The following is a 20,581-nucleotide window of genomic DNA, read 5'->3' as shown; positions in this document are numbered from 1 at the left end:
CCTAATGGAAATTAATTCTCTCTGTTCCATGAATGCTGCGTCTGTAAATCCTTTGTGCTGTTTCATTTGTACCAAGTTTATTTTCGAGGTTTATTATGTGTTTGTAGAAAGGCATGCGGTGGCTGCGTTGACGATAGACACGTCGATGAGGCATAGTGCTTCAATGCTGTTGCAGATAGAGCTCACAGCGGAATGGTTCCGCTGGCGTGCACTGCCCGCTTATATAGAGAGCGAACGACCTTAGTTACGTAACCGAGCTGATAAGGGACTCTGAAGGCACCTGTTCAGGAAAATCCTTGTCCGATATGTATTACACTGAAAGTTCTCTCAGCTTACTTCTTGCCCAACACTGGACTCCTCTTCGCTCTACAAATGAGCCAAAGACACACAAGTTCAAAGATACAGCTGTCACTGCCGTAAGTCGTCTATTCCACAGATGTCACACGCGACTGCTTTGCTCTCGTAACATGAAATTTCCACTCATCCTGAGACTACAGGCAAAGAAATGTCCTGTCCACTTATATATGTCCACCTTCCAAAGCAAGTAAGCGGAGCAGACACGGATGGGAGATCACCCTAGCGAACATCTGGGCTGCAAATAGGAAAATCCGTTGACATAAGCGACTTGGACAAAGGGCAGATTATTTTTACGCAGAGATTGTGAACGAGTACCTCGAAAACGGTGAACCTGGAGGAATATTCACGTGCTACTGTCGTGAGAATCTATGGAAAGAGGCAGAAGGACATTTAAACTACCACTAGGCGCTAAATGGACGTCCACGACCCCTCCGAGAACATAGTATTCGGAGGTTTGACTGCTCTGTAAAACAGGATAGACGGTGATCTGTGGCATCTTTGCCGAAAGAGCAGAATGCTGGTGCACGCACAAATGTTTAGGAGCACACCGTTCATAGTACATGGTTGAACTTGGAGCTGCGCAGCAAAGCACCCTTACGTCTTCACATGTTGGCCGAACGACATCGTCAATTACGATTCCAGTGGCCACGGAACCATCAGGATTCGACCGTCGATCAGTGCAAATGAGTCAGCCTCAGGATTCGACCGTCGATCAGCGGAAACGAGTCAGCCCTTCGGGTAATCACATTTTTGCTACACTAGGTCTCTGGTCGTCCCCACAAACGCCGTCATCGAGGTGAACAGCAGTTCGAAACGTGCAGCGAGCCACATACGCAGGCTGGCGGGAGCAGTATTATGTTATGGGGGACATTCTCCTGCTCTGTCATGGGACCTGTGGTAATAATCGAAGACACGCTGACAGCTGCGGACCACCTGCATCCCTTCATGCTTGACGTCTTTCCCGACGGTGATAACATTCTTCACCCGCATAATTGTCCTAGTGTCGGAGCCAGAACCGTGCTACAGTGATTTGTGGAGCATTATATTGAACTCACGTTGATGTCTCGGAGACCAAATTCGCCTGATATAAATCCTATGGAACACATCTGGATCGCTATCGGGCGCCATCAGCGCGTACGCAAATCAGCGGCCTGGTGTTTACGCGAATTAGATGACTTGTGCCGCACACCTCCACAGACTGTCGGATCCCTGATACCCAGAATCATTGATGTAATTCGGACAAACAAGCCGTTAACCAGATGGTAGTAATGTGTTGGCTCATTACTGTATGTGCTGTTGTTAGCAACAGCCTTTTACAGTGTAGGCGACTATAGATGTTCATAGCAAGCATTTCCCTTCACATCGTTCCCTCGGAAAATGGTTCACTATTCACTGAGAAGTAATTCCTGCGGATTTGAAACCTGTTGTCATTGACAAGGCGTAAACTATTTTTCGGTCTCTGTCACTTATTACAGCAATTGGTCATATACATTGTTAATGGCTGCTATTGGTATTCCATTCCACTCACAAACAAATATTTGAAAGCAAAGTTCACCACTTTCCATTAACAAATGAATCATCAAAGTTAGTCCACGTCTCATAACGAAAAGAATAATGAGAATCAACTGGGCCTACGATACACGGAGTGGATCATGACTGATTAATAACCGATTTCCGTTCCGTGAGAGTTTACGTAAAACGATACTGAAATCATCTCTCCTGAGGATTCCACACTGCTCCTAACCACGGAGTTTGATAGTCATAGAGGATCCCAATCAAACATCACTATTTACTTGGTCATGGAGCAGCAACTGATTGTTGTGTCTCACCTCGTCTGTGACCTGTAAGTTCTCTCCAAATCGAAACTGCATCATACCGAGCGAGGTAGCGCAGTGGTTCGCACACTGGACTCGCATTCGGAAGGACGACGGTTCAAACCCGCGTTCTACCATCTTTTCTGCGTACAGAGAGCGACAAACTTAAGTGGGGGTGCACTGACCAACCACAAGGATGCTTTTGTTCGTAAAAACAGTCGTTTCCAGCAAGTAGAAGATAGCAGAGAAACACTTCAATTTTCCCACTCCTTTCAGTGGCTGAAATTTTGTAGATGGTGTCCCAACGGTTTGATTCGAACAGGTCCACCGGACGTGCAGCTACATGTGGCAATACAGTGTCGTGACACACTGTTGTCACCGGAACTGGCTTCGAAAATAACATTCAATTTCCTCCCCAGGCTGAACTGACAGCATTTTCAATGGGACATGCGAAGAACTATGTCAGTTCATGGACGAGTTAAATGGCTTACATGAGAACATTCAATTTACAGTTCAACACAATTAGGAGGGGGAGGGGGGGAGGGAGGGCACGTTCACGTTACCATGTCTGGATCTTAAGATTACCTATATGGTACTAAAACCGAATTCGATATTTACAGAATGCAACTACCACAAATATAATGATTAATAGCTCCTCCAACCACCCTATAAAGTACAAAATGCCACCCTTCATGTTGTTTCCATATTCCTCCACAGTGTCCCATTGTCAAAGGAAGCGTTTGATAGAAAATTCTGAATCATACACTACACAGCCTACAAGAATGGCTATGACAGTGAGTTCGTCAATGATTTTAGACGGGGTATCTTCAGATAGACAAGGAGAAAACCCAACCCAACGGTCAGCACCTTTATCAGAGTCGATAGTCGGAAAGACGCTAGTATCACGTATCATAAAATTCCATATTTCGAAAATATTTCCGAAAAGATCGGCAAATAGTTGAGGTCTAATAATATTCAACCGGTTCTCTTCATTCCCAGTACCGTTGGCACAAAGTATATGCACAGAGAACATGCCAATTGTTCCAAATATAATGCAACCGGGGTTCACTCCATCACTTGCAATCACTGCCCCATGCGGTACGTCGGAGAAACAGACGGGAGCTTTAGCACCAAGTTTAAAGAACATCTTAGACTTTCTAGCGCAAAATCTGTCTTGAATACCCACTTTCGTGAACAGAGGCATTCCGTCACCGTTCTCATTACTAACTTAAGAATTTTAAATCCAAAAAAAAAAAAAGGAGCTACACTTCAAGCATCCTGGAATTTGTCGAAATAATCAGAGCCATTAGTCGGTTTCCACACCAAATCCTGAATGGACAAACGAATTTGAGACACCGTAGCATTTTGGCAAATTTCGAGTGCCTAAGTTATTTGGCGGAGTACTCTGTACTTTCTTTAGCTAGTTCCCTTTTGTCCCTCGTGTGCCTTTCCATTTTCCTGCCCCTTCCCCTCCCCATTTCATCTCCGCACCTCCTAATCATCCTCCTCATTATCTCAGTTTCTCCACGTCTTCCTTTCAAGTATGTTTTAAAATTTATGTAAATTTTCGTAAATTTCATGTACCTTCAATAAGTATCCAAATCCACTACAATCTAGGATCCTTTTAACTGTCAATGTATAGAATTTTTTAAACATTTTTACGAAACTATACTTTTTAGAATTTTAAGGTTCTTAAAGTTTTAAGGTTTATTCAGTTGACAATGCCGGCAGATCTGCTTCGTTGCTGTATGTAATGCTCCTCTTTTATGTCATTACACGTGATAACTAAAGTATAGATCAGAGAAGCGGTAAATGAGGTTTCCAGGTTCTGCTTTTTCGTCAATAGCTCTTTTCTTGACGGGTTTGGTCCAGGTAGAACATCCCTCCATTTTGTGGCAACCACTTCTTGGGTTTCCATTCTGGCCCAATATTACGTCTTAATAGTTTTCATTTATTTTCACCTTACCAGTTCATCACTAACGTATGATTTGAATAGGACCCGTTCACTATATTGTAACGAGACTATTTTATTCTGTGACATATCGCCTTTTAGCAGTGTTTTGTTCTGACGGATAACGAATGTTGGGTTCAAAGTTCCGAGCTTTTCCGATGTAATGTTTTAGTTACGCGAGTACTAACATTTTGATATTCTCATGTAAAAGTTCCTATTATTTTTAATAAAATTTAAATTTTTTAAAATAATCTAACAATTTTTTACCATGTCAGTAAATATCTCCGGGTTCTTATTTCTTCTGGCTTTATTGTTACACAGATGTTCACCTGAAAGTGTGGCTCTTAGTGCCACGAAGCGGGTAGTGATCCAGTAATAAAGGACTAAATACAACTGACGCGGTTCATTACTACCCAAGTTATCTCCTGAAGCTTGTCGCAGGTACATTACGTGCGTCGCAAAAGAGTGTCACCACTGTTGAAAAAGATATGGCAGAATCATAGAGTACTCTTGTTACACCTTAGCCTTCAGTTTACAGAAAATTTTTTATCACGTTATCTTAATTGTTGAATTTTTCTGGGGATGTCTCTTGTTCTTTCGTCTGCCTGTTCAAATCCTTATGCAGCTTGCTTTGATTTTTCTGCTTCCTGGTTATTGTTTCGATTGCTATCAAAAGTGATCTGCTGTTATCTTTGCTCTTCACACATTCGCGGTTATACCGAAGGGTGTTTAGCGTAAGTGTAGAAACTCCCTGAGACACACACTTACTCATGTGCATTATCTTCAGCAAAACTCATTCACTGTCTTGTAATGTTGCACCATGTTCATGGGACATTTTCATTATGGATATCAAGCATAAATATCTGCTTAACACGAAAGACACAATTTAGGATTAATGTAGAGGAGGATAAAAGTGCGGAGGATAGAAAAATTATACGTGGGGCTCTCGAGTACCCGTAACGTCTGCACTGGTTGCAGTCTTTTCGCTTAAGGTATCGGATTTTCGTGTGTGGAAACGACGTTAGTGATAACGATTTCCCATGCTTTCTAAGTGACTAGTTTGCCAAGCCACTTCCATCATTATACAAACGAACTTATTCTCCGTCCCTAAAGACGTCGACGTCGATGCAGTGTTAAACTTTGAACTTCATTCCCTCTCTAATTTTTGACTTATTAATGCTTTGTTCCTGCAGTAGAAATACATATTTTCCCTGAAGATTCTTAGAGAGAGTAAACATAATTCTAAAGAATCTCCGGCAAAGACACTATTCACGGCAACAGTTTATAAAAAACCGACATACAGTTGCACGGAAATGTCATGGGTGGGTCAATTTGTAAGTAGGCTGTTTAGGTTCTTATATTGGTAACGCCGCCGCCACGTAGCGCTCTCCGCGCTACGTGGCGGCGGCGTTACCAATATAAGAACCTAAACAGCCTACTTACAAATTCTGTGCGACTGCAGAGAACGCAGCAGTTCGCCACTACAATGAGGTATGTGATTTGGTTCGATAAAATCAGAAACAAAAACTTTAGTCTGACGACGTACCTGCATATCACACCTACCTCCATCAGCCAGTATAAACCACTGGTGAAAGGTGGTTTATTGCATCACCCAGTTCAGGTCTCACTCTTTTTTCTGCCTAAATGCGGCTCACCTGCTACCACTCATTTCTCAACTTCGCCGTTGCGAAGAGAATCAGCTTGATTTCGCAACTTTTGTACTGTACATGCAGTTAGGTTTCGGTTAGGTCAAGAGTCTCATACTATCTAAATTTTCTTCAAATTTTTTCCTGAAGCTCATGTACTTTGACACAAAAAGTTGAGATATTTCGTAATATTTACACTGTGATGCGGGTACCTGCGCTACACAATTTGAAAATTCTAGGATACATTGATTCAGATATAAACATCCATTGACATAGCTGTAGCTAAGGAAACTTGCCTGGATTTCTTGATAACCTTGAAATTTCTTCCAAAATCTTCAGTTTCGTTACTTTATTGATAATATAGTTAAGATGCAGCAGAATTGTTAATACCCCAAGTGATGTTAACAATACAAAAACCATAATACAAGCTCTTTGAATTCTACTTCTGCTTATGTTTCAAAATCAACACTGATATGCATTTACTCGTCGCCTCAGTTTTTAGTAACCACAGAGGCCACCACAAATTATTATTACTCTATACAATAAATACCTGAACCTTAACTTTGTGTATTATATTAACTAACATTTCTTCGATACATACTTTTTCTCCAACGTAACAATAACTCAGAAATTGTGACACATTGTCACTCAAATATTCAACACTGTCGCTTCAAAATGTTCCTACATCTATTTCGATCTTATATAGTCTCTTATTATGCTCCAAGTTTTCTCACTATCAACTGAACAGTTTGCAGCCACATCATGCTCATGGGTCGTCCTCTTTTTCATCTTTCTTCAGTTTCCTGTTCCAGTATAAGCTTTTATATTCTTGTTTCCTCCATTATTCTTACATGTCCGTACCACTGCTATTTTCTTCTGTTCAGCACAACAGACATTCCTTCTTTCACTTCCATTCTCTTTAACACTTCGTTGCTCCTTACATTTACTTTTCTTGTCATTTTATCTAATCTTCTAAGCCCATCAATAATATTGTGGTTATATGTTTCTAACTAATTGTCTACGTCTCTGTTTCATACAAGACTGTACACTCTAATATCGACTTGAGTATGATACTCTTCGTTCCCTTCGTCACATTTTCGCTCCATAAGATTGCGTTAAGCACCCCAGTGACCCTCTAACCGTTACGAATTAATTTCAACATTTGATTTGCCTTAATTTTTTAAACTAGATTCGGTCTAACTAAAATTATTGATGCTTTTGATTTTGTTACCAACTATTTTCAGCTCCTTTGGATCAGTGATACCCAAACTTTACCAGATCAATATCCCTGAGTTCAGTTAGATGTTACCTAAAGCCCTGGCCTCCTTTCCTCCCGCACCATCACTCACACTAGCACCCACCCGAACTTTAGAATGAAAAAGACTTCTCTTTGATGAGACATAAATGATAGTTACTTTTGTTGGTATTTTATTCAACCAATAACTAGTGAGTAAATAAGGTGGTGATATTGCTTATTTCTTAGAACATTTTTATTGGTTTGTTCGTCGTCAGTATCGAACAGTGCTTGAGGAGTATGGTTACCCTTCTGTTGTAAGAGTATTCCAGCTCTTACTGCCACAACTATACTATTCTGTAGGAATAATATATGCATTAAAGTCCTCAGTACCTGGAAATCTACCTCCAAATAGAAGAGTTTGTTGTACCTGGAGGATAGTGTACCTAGGAACACATGGTGATTCCTAGTCGGTGTTTCAATCTAGTTTACGAGGGTCACTTCAAAATAAATGCACAATATTTCTGTAAAAATACAGTTTTAATTCTGCATTTGTGAAAGTCTTACAGTGTGTAGATACATCCTCCCCCCTTGTTTTAAAACTTAGTTCAACCTGTGGCGCCGTCACAGCATGTCTTCGAGATGGGTGCTACACTTTACGTTCGTCAGAAGCAACGTGCTGTCATAGAATTTCTGTGCTGTGAAAACGAGACAGTGAGAAACATCCACAAGAGGTTGAAAAAGGTGTATGGAGATGCTGCTGTCGATCGCAGTAGAGTTAGTCGGTGGGCAAGCAGGTTACGTGATGACAGCAGGCACGGCAATATTGAGGATTGTTCTCGCAGCGGCAGGCCGCGTACTGCACACACTCCAGACAATGTGCAGAGAGTTAAAGAATTAGTGACTGCTGACAGACGCATCACAGTGAACGAATTGTCACGCTGCGTTGGGATACGGGAAGGAAGTGTTTGCAGAATACTGAAAGTGTTGGCGTTAAAAAAGGTTTGTGCCAGGTGGGTTCCCAAGATGTTGACAGTGGCTCACAAAGAAACAAGAAAAACTGTATGCAGCGAACTTTTGGAACAATACGAGAATGGTGGAGATGAATTTCTTCGAAGAATTGTGGCAGGTGATGAAACATGGCTCCATTGTTTTTCACCAGAGACGAAGAGACAATCAATGGAGTGGCATCATGCAAATTCACCCAAGAAAAAAAATTCAAAACCACACCTTCTGCTGGAAAAGTTATGGCTACGGTGTTTTTCGACTCCGAACGACTCTTCCTTTGGACATCATGCCGAGTGCAACCACCAAAACTTCTGATGCATATGTGACGACACTGAAGAAACTTCAAGCTCGACTGAGTCGTGTTCGACCACATCGGCAAAAGCAGGATGTTATGCTGTTGCGCGACAATGCACGGCCACATGTCAGTCAAAAAACCATGGAAGTGATCACAAAACTCGGATGGACAACACTGAAACACCCGCCTTACAGTCCTGACCTGGCTCCATGTAACTATCATCTCTTTGGGAAACTGAAAGACTCTCTTCGTGGAACAAGGTTTGAAGATGATTACTCCCTTGTACACGTTGCCAAACAGTGGCTCCAATAGGTTGGTCCAGAATTTTACCGTGCGGGTATACAGGCGCTGGTTCCAAGATGGCGTAAGGCAGTTGAGAGGGATGGAAATTATGTGGATAAATGAAAATATTGTTCCTCAAGGATGTATCTACACACTGTAAAACTTTCAGACATTTAGAATAAAAGATGGATTTAAAAAAAATAGAGGGCATTTCTTTTGGAGTGACCCTAGTAGATTTTAGTTTCACATAAAGGAACGCGACCAAGTGATCGCCATAAGCAGTTTTTGGCACACTCTACACTTTTTGTTGTAGTGAGGCGTGAGATTGTGTTCCGTGCAGCATTTGTAAATAGTACGACTTCTACATATTTAAACAATGTATAATACATTAAAGCTATTTTGAAGATACTACTAATTCCTCAGTGAGGAAAAGTCTGTATATTTCTAAAACTGGCTACATAACATATGGACGGTTAAGCCAAACTTAGTCATTTCTGCTCCATCTGGTGCCTTGAAACAGAGGGTCTCTTCACCATGAAACACGTGTTATTTGCTAACAAATGACTGTACCGAAAATAGAAATATGTTCAATTGCCAACAAGTTCTATATTTAAATGGTTTTAGCTTGTAACTGGTTTTTGATAATACTACTTACTAATTTAATTTGACTTACTGATTATGGGCATGCAGCAGAGTAATAATTTAACGCATACTCTATTAAGTAGAGTATTGACAAGATTTTCTTGATTCCAAAACTTTTAAATTTGAGCAGAATATTTGTTCCTAATTACATGGCCATATTGTACCCTGGATCAGTTTTCATGTCTGGAAAAACGTTACTGTTCCGGAAAGTTTTTTGTAGTTTCAGAAAGAAACCGCAGCACACACAGAGTGAGTGCTTTAATTTCCAAATGAAGTAAGAAAATATATTTAAATTCTATTACAGGGCTGGTTAGAGGCTAAATTTTGAAACGAGTTCCATATTTGAACACTTTCCCCTACTCAAAAGTATAATACGCTGGTACCGTAGAAACTGCGCTCCATTGAGACGGTAACCGATCAATGACTTGTCTATCGGCGATACTTTCATGAAGCTGAAACACGCGGTCCACATTCTTTTAGATTTTCGGTCTACTAATTTATGAGAGTTAAATTTTTGGATAACTTTGTCGCCGGCCAGAGTGACCGAGCAGTTCTAGGCGCTGCATTCTGGAACGGCGCGACCGATACGGTCGCAGGTTCGAATCCTGCCTCAGGCATGGATGTGTGTGATGTCCTTAGGTTAGTTAGGTTTAAGTAGTTCTAAGTTCTAGGGGACTGATGACCTCTGAAGTTAAGTCCCATGGTACTCAGAGCCATTTGAACCAATTGATAACTTTGTCGTTAAACAATGGTTCGACATTAATGGTGTTTCTTATTCACAAAGCGCCTGTCAGGAAATATATACTTCAAGATGTTACACGCTTTGGCAGCATAGAAGCAGTGGATGCGATAAATCTCAGCGCGAATATTCTCCACTTCGTTTAAATTTCTTGGGCCTTGTCTTTCTTATGGATTGTGTCTAAAATTGGAGGCCACAGGGCCGTAGACCCGCTGAAAAGAGTAAACGCAGCGGTTTGCATGTCGCAAGTTACAGGTAGAAGAGGCCCACTGGCCCAACCCAGGTGTTATGAGTACATGACTTGGAGAGGTGCGTTAGCAAAACAGAATCACAGAGCTGCATATGAATAAGCACCAGTTCACTCACAAGGCATTCAAGTGTGGCAGCTCTCCTGGACAATGGGGCTGTCACACCTCCGGTAACACGCAGCAGCAGATGGGGCACCAGTGTTCCAGTCCACGGCAGGTCGTTGGTTCGACCCTCTGAGGCCAACGCAGGGTCCACAGCCATCCAGCAGTGGGCCACGCCACAGATCGCTACTGCGGGCAGTCTTGGCTCCCAACACATGCCGGAGGCATCCCGAGGCAAGGGCCACAGATTTGGCTGTCGGATCACAGGTGCTATTTGTCGCCGTGATCCTAACCACAATGGCGAAGAAGCATGCAGCGGGCTACCCTGTGGCTTCCCACGGGTGGTGCTGAGATAGTCGGGACGGAGGCCACTGAGTCGGCTGTCAGCGCAGCCTGAGGTCATCACAACTCTGTAGCTGTACAAGGCCGACACTCGCGTCAAGCCATTTCACAGACAGTGAAGTGGTGTCCTCAGCATGGCGGGACCCAGTGATGCAGACCGAGAGGAAAGGGGGCACTGTAGCTGGAAATAATAAATCATTTGGGAAACTTGGGCGAGTTTTAATAAGGCACATCCTGACAGCCCATCCTTGTCCAACATTCCTCTACAATGGTTAGAGTTGCAACTGTATGTGGCAGGTAGACCAGTTACCATATTGCATTAGTGTTGTTATTATTACTGGTAGTGAGCATAGTGGGACGTGAGCAGTGTCAGATTTTGACTGATCATTGTGAAGATAACGGTGGTGGTGTGTGCTCATCATCAACACGTTTCAGAGTTTGAAAGAGGTGTCATTGTGGGTCTCATATGGCTGGCTGGTCAAATCGTGAAATATCGAGATATGAGGGGCATTCAGACTGCATAGGTACGTGAAGGTAGGCATACTCCTCATCAAGATTCCAGTCAACAAAATTTTACCAGCCCAAGGGAGGATCGCAGTGCCGTGCACCCCTTCACATCTGCACCTGCCATTCGTGTACAAGTAATGGACTCCCTGCAATATTCTGTGCCATCCCGCACCATTGGTCATAAACCAGCAGCAGCCGGACTAGGGAATTAAGTCCCATCCGCAGGCTATATTCGATGTAGGGCAGTGACAGGGAAGCATGGATTGCTGGTGAATGGCGTCACATTGTTTTCGGGGATAAACCGTGGTTCTGCACAGTTCTGGCTGGCCATAATTGGCGAGAATGTGGGGAGACGTCGCACTCTTCCAGTCATTTGGGGCGGCGCAGTGGTGTTACTCCTGGAGGCATGTTGTAGCAGCCATCGGGTTATGACTTCAGGTCACAGATGGGAGTTACTGATGGAATGCAAACGTCACAAAGGTACGTCAAGGACATCCTGCGTCCCCATTTCTTATCTCTCATGCGTCAGTATCGTCGAGCCATGTATTAATAGGACATTGCTCGTCCCGCCATTGAACATGCCTGACTGGTGTGGAGGTAAACCCATGGCCACAAGGATTCGTACCTCTGTCGCCGATGGCACAACTCAGACGTCAACTCCGTCTCTGTGCCAGTATACAGGATATCAAGGACTAGTTACAAAAGTTATGAACCAAATTGCCTCAGAAGAGGATAGAGGGGATGTATGACACCGTTCCAAGCCAGAGGAGGTGGAGTGTCATACAGACAGGTGGGCTCATATTACCAAGATCTCTTTAAATTTGACTGGATTTTTTAATAACTGAAATAACCTCAGATGCCGTCTCAAAACGTGATGTAACCTTTCATTTTCCTTCACTCCTCCCCGGTGCTTCGCACTTCTTATCTGGCAGCGTGTATCGTGATAGAATGAAGTCTTTCACGACCAGATGATATTGATGCTGATAAACCTTTAGGGGTATAAGGTCGTGGTCCACGAAAGCCTTCTGTTCCTAACGTGACTTCCAGAACGGCGCTGATCTTCAGAAGCGTTGCCCCAGCATTGAGGCTTGCCGACTCAAGACCCAATAAAACAGCAACGCATCTGAAGATATCCAGCACAGTTCTGGACGAAATGTTAGAAGAGTTTCGTGGACCATGACCTTAGGCCTCGACAGGTTTAACAGCAGCTCTATGTGTATTGTATTCAGTGACTTTGAATCAGCTGACGATTGTTCGTTCGAGGTGGCTGCCTGAGAGGAACTGTCTTCCGCCTAATCTCCCGTCTCCTTGCTCCTCCGGCGCCATACGAGCACGGCCACCGGTCACATTGTGTAATTACCGCCGTTTGTGGCGGCACCGCTAAACGTCCTATAGCCATGGTCTGAAAGCCCATCGTTAGAAAAAATATAAGGAAAACAGACGAATAAAGTAAAAAGTCTTAATTATTACCTACACTTGAAAACACATGCTGACGCAGAAATATTTATTTACATCCATTGTCCGTAAAACGAACCATGAACTATGAATTTCTTTATTGCGCTTGGTTAAATTGCAGTTCTGAAACGTTTTGAATTCCATTCTCTGTTCCGCCTTTGCCCGCAGGTGGCGAGCGGGAGGTACGACACGCGTGACGACTTCACGGTGGTGCTGCAGCCCTTCTTCAAGGCCTTTAACACGCCCGCGGATCCGGTGCAGCGGCGGAAGGAGGCCATCGACATCTCCTTCCTGACGCACGACTGTTTCCACTTCAGCCAGAAGGGACACGCGCTCGGTAGGTGCTACCACGACTTAAAAGGTGTCAGCGCATCCAGGTAGCCAAGAAAACACAAGTGTCGCTTTGTACAAGTGCTTCATAAATGACACGTCTTTATTTGCACTTGTTGTTGTTGTGGTCTTCAGTCCTGAGACTGGTTTGATGCAGCTCTCCATGCTACCCTATCCTGTGCAAGCTTCTTCATCTCCCAGTACTTACTGCAACCCACATCCCTCTGAATGTGCTTACTGTATTCATCTCTTGGTCTCCCTCTACGATTTTTACCCTCCACGCTGCCCTCCAATGCTAAATTTCTGATTCCTTGATGCCTCAAAACATGTCCTACCAACCGATCCCTTCTTCTAGTCACGTTGTGCCACAAACTTCTCTTCTCCCCAATCCTATTCAATACCTCCTCATTAGTTACGTGATCTACCCACCTTATCTTCAGCATTCTTCTGTAGCACCACATTTCGAAAGCTTCTATTCTCTTCTTGTCCAAACTAGTTATCGTCCATGTTTCACTTCCATACATGGCTACACTCCATACAAATACTTTCAGAAACGACTTCCTGACACTTAAATCTATACTCGACGTTAACAAATTTCTCTTCTTCAGAAACGATTTCCTTGCCATTGCCAGTCTACATTTTATATCCTCTCTACTTCGACCATCATCAGTTATTTTACTCCCTAAATAGCAAAACTCCTTTACTACTTTAAGTGTCTCATTTCCTAATCTAATTCCCTCAGCATTACCCGATTTAATTTGACTACATTCTATTATCCTCGTTTTGCTTTTGTTGGTGTTCATCTTATATCCTCCTTTCAAGACACCATCCATTCCGTTCAACAGCTCTTCCAAGTCCTTTGCTGTCTCTGACAGAATTACAATGTCATCGGCGAACCTCAAAGTTTTTACTTCTTCTCCATGAATTTTAATACCTACTCCGAACTTTTCTTTTGTTTCCTTTACTGCTTGCTCAATATACAGATTGAATAACATCGGGGAGAGGCTACAACCCTGTCTCACTCCTTTCCCAACCACTGCTTCCCTTTCATGTCCCTCCACTCTTATAACTGCCATCTGGTTTCTGTACAAATTGTGAATAGCCTTTCGCTCCCTGTATTTTACCCCTGCCACCTTCAGAATTTGAAACAGAGTATTCCAGTTAACATTGTCAAAAGCTTTCTCTAAGTCTACAAATGCTAGAAACGTAGGTTTGCCTTTTCTTAATCTTTCTTCTAAGATAAGTCGTAAGGTTAGTATTGCCTCACGTGTTCCAACATTTCTACGGAATCCAAACTGATCTTCCCCGAGGTCCGCTTCTACCAGTTTTTCCATTCGTCTGTAAAGAATTCGCGTTAGTATTTTGCAGCTGTGACTTATTAAACTGATAGTTCGATAATTTTCACATCTGTCAACACCTGCTTTCTTTGGGATTGGAATTATTATATTCTTCTTGAAGTCTGTGGGTATTTCGCCTGTCTCATACATCTTGCTCACCAGATGGTAGAGTTTTGTCATGACTGGCTCTCCCAAGGCGATCAGTAGTTCTAATGGAATGTTGTCTACTCCGGGGGCCTTGTTTCGACTCAGGTCTTTCAGTGCTCTGTCAAACTCTTCACGCAGTATCTTATCTCCCATTTCGTCTTCATCTACATCCTCTTCCATTTCCATAATATTGTCCTCAAGTACACTGCCCTTGTATAAACCCTCTATATACTCCTTCCACCTTTCTGCCTTCCCTTCTTTGCTTAGAACTGAGTTGCCATCTGAGCTCTTGATATTCATACAAGTGGTTCTCTTCTCTCCAAAGGTCTCTTTAATTTTCTTGTAGGCAGTATCTACCTTACCCCTAGTGAGACAAGCCTCTACTCCCTTACATTTGTCCTCTAGCCATCCCTGCTTAGCCATTTTGCACTTCCTGTCGATCTCATATTTCAGACGTTTGTATTCCTTTTTGGCTGCTTCATTTACTGCATTTTTATATTTTCTCCTTTCATCAATTAAATTCAATATTTCTTCTGTTACCCAAGGATTTCTATTAGCCCTACTTGATCGTCTGCTGCCTTCACTACTTCATCCCTCAGAGCTACCCATTCTTCTTCTACTGTATTTCTTTCCCCCATTCCTGTCAATTGTTCCCTTATGCTCTCCCTGAAACTCTGTACAACCTCTGGTTCTTTCAGTTTATCCAGGTCCCATCTCATTAAATTCCCACCTTTTTGCAGTTTCTTCAGGTTCCATCTGCAGTTCATAACCAATAGATTGTGGTCAGAATCCACATCTGCCCCTGGAAATGTCTTACAATTTAAAACCTGGTTCCTAAATCTCTGTCTTACCATTATATAATCTATCTGATACCTTTTAGTATCTCCAGGATTCTTCCAGGTATACAACCTTCTTTTATGATTCTTGAACCAAGTGTTAGTTATGATTAAGTTATGCTCTGTGCAAAATTCTACAAGGCGGCTTCCTCTTTCATTTCTTCCCCCCAATCCATATTCACCTACTATGTTTCCTTCTCTCCCTTTTCCTACTGACGAATTCCAGTCACCCATGACTATTAAATTTTCGTCTCCCTTCACTACCTGAATAATTTCTTTTATCTCGTCATACATTTCATCTATTTCTTCATCATCTGCAAAGCTAGTTGGCATATAAACTTGTACTACTGTAGTGGGCGTGGGATTCGTGTCTATCTTGGCCACAATAATGCGTTCACTATGCTGTTTGTAGTAGCTAACCCGGACTCCTATTTTTTTATTCATTATTAAACCTACTCCTGCATTACGCCTATTTGATTTTGTATTTATAACCCTGTATTCACCTGACCAAAAGTCTTGTTCCTCCTGCCACCGAACTTCACTAATTCCCACTATATCTAACTTTAACCTATCCATTTCCCTTTTTAAATTTTCCAACCTACCTGCCCGATTAAGGGATCTGACATTCCACGCTCCGATCCGTAGAACGCCAGTTTTTTTTCTCCTGATAACGACGTCCTCCTGAGTAGTCCCCGCCCGGAGATCCGTATGGGGGACTATTTTACCTCCGGAATATTTTACCCAAGAGGACGCCATCATCATTTAACCATACAGTGAAGCTGCATGTCCTCGGGAAAAAATACGGCTGTAGTTTCCTCTTGCTTTCAGCCGTTCGCAGTACCAGCCAGCAAGGCCGTTTTGGTTAATGTTACACGGCCAGATCAGTCAATCATCCAGACTGTTGCCCCTGCAACTACTGAAAAGGCTGCTGCCCCTCTTCAGGAACCACATGTTTGTCGGGTCTCTCAAAAGATACCCCTCCGTTGTGGTTGCACCTACGGTACGGCCATCTGTATCGCTGAGGCACGCAAGCCTCCCCACCAACGGCAAGGTCCATGGTTCATGGGGGGTATTTGCACTTATCACTTCATTTTAAACTGTGTATAGCCTCCGCAAATTCCTGTAAACAAATGTGTGATTCAGCACTAGACATTTAGCAGAATCTCTCAATTTGAACATCTTTTAATCACGATAAACTCCCTTGTTAGAACTGCGTTTTCATTTCTGGAACTTCTCTTTCAAGCAGTGATCAAACGGCTAACAAATGTGTACACCAAGTTTAATGGGAGTGCGCAACATGCTTCAACAAGCATCTGGATTCGAGACCCGATCCACCAGACAGTTTTACCTTGTAAGACATATTCGTTTCAACATTCCTTTCAGAAGGAACAGTAGCTCGATGACTGGACATAATGGAATGTGTGCCGTCAGTTGAGAATGTAAACAGTTTCATAAAGTCAACTAATTAAGAACTAAAACCAACACTCTAAAACACTGGTGTCTGTCCGTCAGATACCTTAGGTCGCTTAGGCCGCTGTAAGAACGGGTACATCAAACAGAAAGTCCTAAACAGCCTTCGGTGAAATTAGAAGTAAAGGCAAGAGGGGCACGCAGAGGAAAGAGCAGATAGGTGGAAAGAGGAAGGAACTGCATGATGACGTGACAGAAGAAAAAGTTGGAGTCGATATGGAAGCTCGCATAGGTGATGCAGTTCGTAGTCACAGTTTCACGGATATTATAACGCTTTACTCAAATAAGATTGAAGAAATGGATAACATTCCTTCCGAATTTCTAAAATTGGTATGGGTAGTGGCACCCATACAACTAGTCAAGCTGCTTTGTAGAATCTATGTGACTGGAGATGTAATACCAAACTTTCGGAAAAATGTAGTCCACACAATCCCGAAGATTTCAAGGATAGATAAAATCTCCATCTACATTTACATCACACTACGTAAGCCACCTAATGGTGTGTGAGGGAAGGTACTTTTGTTCCACTAACTGAGCCCTCCAACCTTGTTCCACATGCGACTAGCGCGTGGGAAGAATGATTGTCGGTAAGCCTCTGCATTGAATAACCAAACATCACCCATTGGGGTATTTTGTGATCTCTCAAAGGCTTTTGATTGTGTGAATCATGAAATTCTTCTAGATAAGCTTAAGTATTGTGGTATGAGTGGGACAGTGCACAAATGGTTTAATTCATACTTAACTGGAAGAATGCAGAAGGTTGAAATTAACAGTACAGGTAGTCTGCAAAAATCAGCACGGAACTCCAATTGGCGAGGTATCAAGAATGGTGTCCCACAGAGTTCAGTCTTGTGTCCCTTATTGTTCTCAATATTTATTACCGACTTGCCACTCTATATTCATGAAGATGCAAAGCTAGGTCTTTTTGCTGGTCATACGAGTATAGTAATCACACCCAAATGCAAGAATCAGCTGACCAAATTGCAAATTATCTCTTTCAGAAAATTATTAAGTGGTTCTATGCAAATTGACTCTTACTAAATTTTAAGAAAACACAGTTTATACAATTCTGTACAGTAAATGGCACAACACCATTGATAAATAATGACGATGAACAGAAGTCTGTTGCTAAGGCAGAATACTCAAAATTTCTGGGTGTGTGCATGGATGAGTAATTGAATTGGAAGAAACACATTGATGATCTACTGATACAGTTAGGTTGAGTTACTTATGCTATTAGGGTTATTGCAAATTTTGGTGATAAACATATTAGTAAATTACACTCCTGGAAATTGAAATAAGAACACCGTGAATTCATTGTCCCAGGAAGGGGAAACTTTATTGACACATTCCTGGGGTCAGATACATCACATGATCACACTGACAGAACCACAGGCACATAGACACAGGCAACAGAGCATGCACAATGTCGGCACTAGTACAGTGTATATCCACCTTTCGCAGCAATGCAGGCTGCTATTCTCCCATGGAGACGATCGTAGAGATGCTGTGGAACGGCTTGCCATGCCATTTTCACCTGGCGCCTCAGTTGGACCAGCGTTCGTGCTGGACGTGCAGACCGCGTGAGACGACGCTTCATCCAGTCCTAAACATGCTCAATGGGGGACAGATCCGGAGATCTTGCTGGCCAGGGTAGTTGACTTACACCTTCTAGAGCACGTTGGGTGGCACGGGATACATGCGAACGTGCATTGTCCTGTTGGAACAGCAAGTTCCCTTGCCGGTCTAGGAATGGTAGAACGATGGGTTCGATGACGGTTTGGATGTACCGTGCACTATTCAGTGTCCCCTCGACGATCACCAGTGGTGTACGGCCAGTGTAGGAGATCGCTCCCCACACCATGATGCCGGGTGTTGGCCCTGTGTGCCTTGGTCGTATGCAGTCCTGATTGTGGCGCTCACCTGCACGGCGCCAAACACGCATACAACCATCATTGGCACCAAGGCAGAAGCGACTCTCATCGCTGAAGACGACACGTCTCCATTCGTCCCTCCATTCACGCCTGTCGCGACACCACTGGAGGCGGGCTGCACGATGTTGGGGCGTGAGCGGAAGACGGCCTAACGGTGTGCGGGACCGTAGCCCAGCTTCATGGAGACGGTTGCGAATGGTCCTCGCCGATACCCCAGGAGCAACAGTGTCCCTAATTTGCTGGGAAGTGGCGGTGCGGTCCCCTACGGCACTGCGTAGGATCCTACGGTCTTGGCGTGCATCCGTGCGTCGCTGCGGTCCGGTCCCAGGTCGACGGGCACGTGCACCTTCCGCCGACCACTGGCGACAACATCGATGTACTGTGGAGACCTCACGCCCCACGTGTTGAGCAATTCGGCGGTACGTCCACCCGGCCTCCCGCATGCCCACTATACGCCCTCGCTCAAAGTCCGTCAACTGCACATACGGTTCACATCCACGCTGTCGCGGCATGCTACCAGTGTTAAAGACTGCGATGGAGCTCCGTATGCCACGGCAAACTGGCTGACACTGACGGCGGCGGTGCACAAATGCTGCGCAGCTAGCGCCATTCGACGGCCAACACCGCGGTTCCTGGTGTGTCCGCTGTGCCGTGCGTGTGATCATTGCTTGTACAGCCCTCTCGCAGTGTCCGGAGCAAGTATGGTGGGTCTGACACACCGGTGTCAATGTGTTCTTTCTTCCATTTCCAGGAGCGTAGCTTACTATGCCTATTTTCATCCACTTCTTTCATATGGCATCATATTTTGGGGCAATTCGTCATTAAGAGAGAAAGTATTCATTGCACAAAAGCGTGTAATCAGAATAATAGCTGGAGCCCACCCAAGATCACCTTGCAGACTTTTATTTAAATAACTCTGGATATTCACAATACCTTCGCAATACAAATATTCACTAATGAAATAACCTATCCAAATTCAGAAATAGCAGCGAAGTGCATAGCTACAACGCTAGAAGAAAGGATGATATTAATATTCTGGATTAAAATATCTCTTTGGCATAGAAAGGTAAATTATGCTGCCACAAAAATCTTTGTTGATTAGCCAAATAGTATTGAAAGTGTAGCAGATAGACATTTAAAAGCAAATTAAAAGACTTTCTGAATTATTAGATATAAAGTAGTAACTGTAAAACATTTATTATTTAATTAATTATTTTTTTAAAGAAAATGTATTTTAAAGTGACACGTTCAGCATCATTACGAAATGTCGTATTCATGATCTATGGAACAAGGATTTATGTATGTATGTATTGGCTCTATTTTCTCGAATTTTCTCCTCATGGTCATTCCGTGAGAAGTATGTAGGGGGAAGTAATACGTTGACCGACTCTTCCCGGAAAGTGCTTCTCCGGAATTGCAGTAGTAAATCTCTCCGTGATGCACAACACCTCTCTTGTAACGTCTTCCAATGGAGTTTGTTGACCATCTCCGTAACGCTCTCACGCCGGCTAAGCGATACCGTGACGAAACGTGCCTCTTGTATCAGTCCTATCTGCTAAGGAACCCAGATAGATGAACAGTGCTCAAGAATCGGTCGAACAAGCACCTTATAAGCCATTAATTTTCTTTCGTGGATGAGTTACATCTCCTCAAGATTCTTCCTATGAATCTGAGTCTGTCATGTGCTTTTCGCACTATTTGTTTTATGTGGTCGCTCTGGATAATGTGGTAACTATCGCACAATCAGTCAGCTTAACAGTTCATATATCCAAGTTAAGCACAATGTACAGAAAAACGGACAGGAAAATTGAAGATCTCTTGGGTGACGATCAGACAGGCTTTAGAAAATATAAATGTACAAGAGAGGTAGTTCTGACGTTGCGTTTCATTACAATATAAGGTCTT

The 20,581-nt window shown here is 43.2% G+C and overlaps 1 protein-coding gene across 1 annotated transcript in view; it reads left to right on the top strand.

Annotated features, from left to right (window-relative positions):
* The window catches only part of LOC126235196 (phospholipase B1, membrane-associated-like), a 270,467-nt gene that overhangs the window by 139,342 nt on the left and 110,544 nt on the right, over positions 1-20,581 (top strand). Inside the window, exon 7 of the mRNA XM_049943928.1 lies at positions 12,791-12,959. Coding sequence (XP_049799885.1) covers positions 12,791-12,959 — 169 coding nt within the window. The remainder of the gene's footprint in view (positions 1-12,790; positions 12,960-20,581) is intronic.

This window comes from Schistocerca nitens, chromosome 1 (genome assembly GCF_023898315.1).
Source record: "Schistocerca nitens isolate TAMUIC-IGC-003100 chromosome 1, iqSchNite1.1, whole genome shotgun sequence".
Classification (NCBI taxonomy): domain Eukaryota; kingdom Metazoa; phylum Arthropoda; class Insecta; order Orthoptera; family Acrididae; genus Schistocerca; species Schistocerca nitens.
Note: the sequence above shows the minus strand (reverse complement) of the source record. Positions and strands in the feature narration are given on the sequence as shown.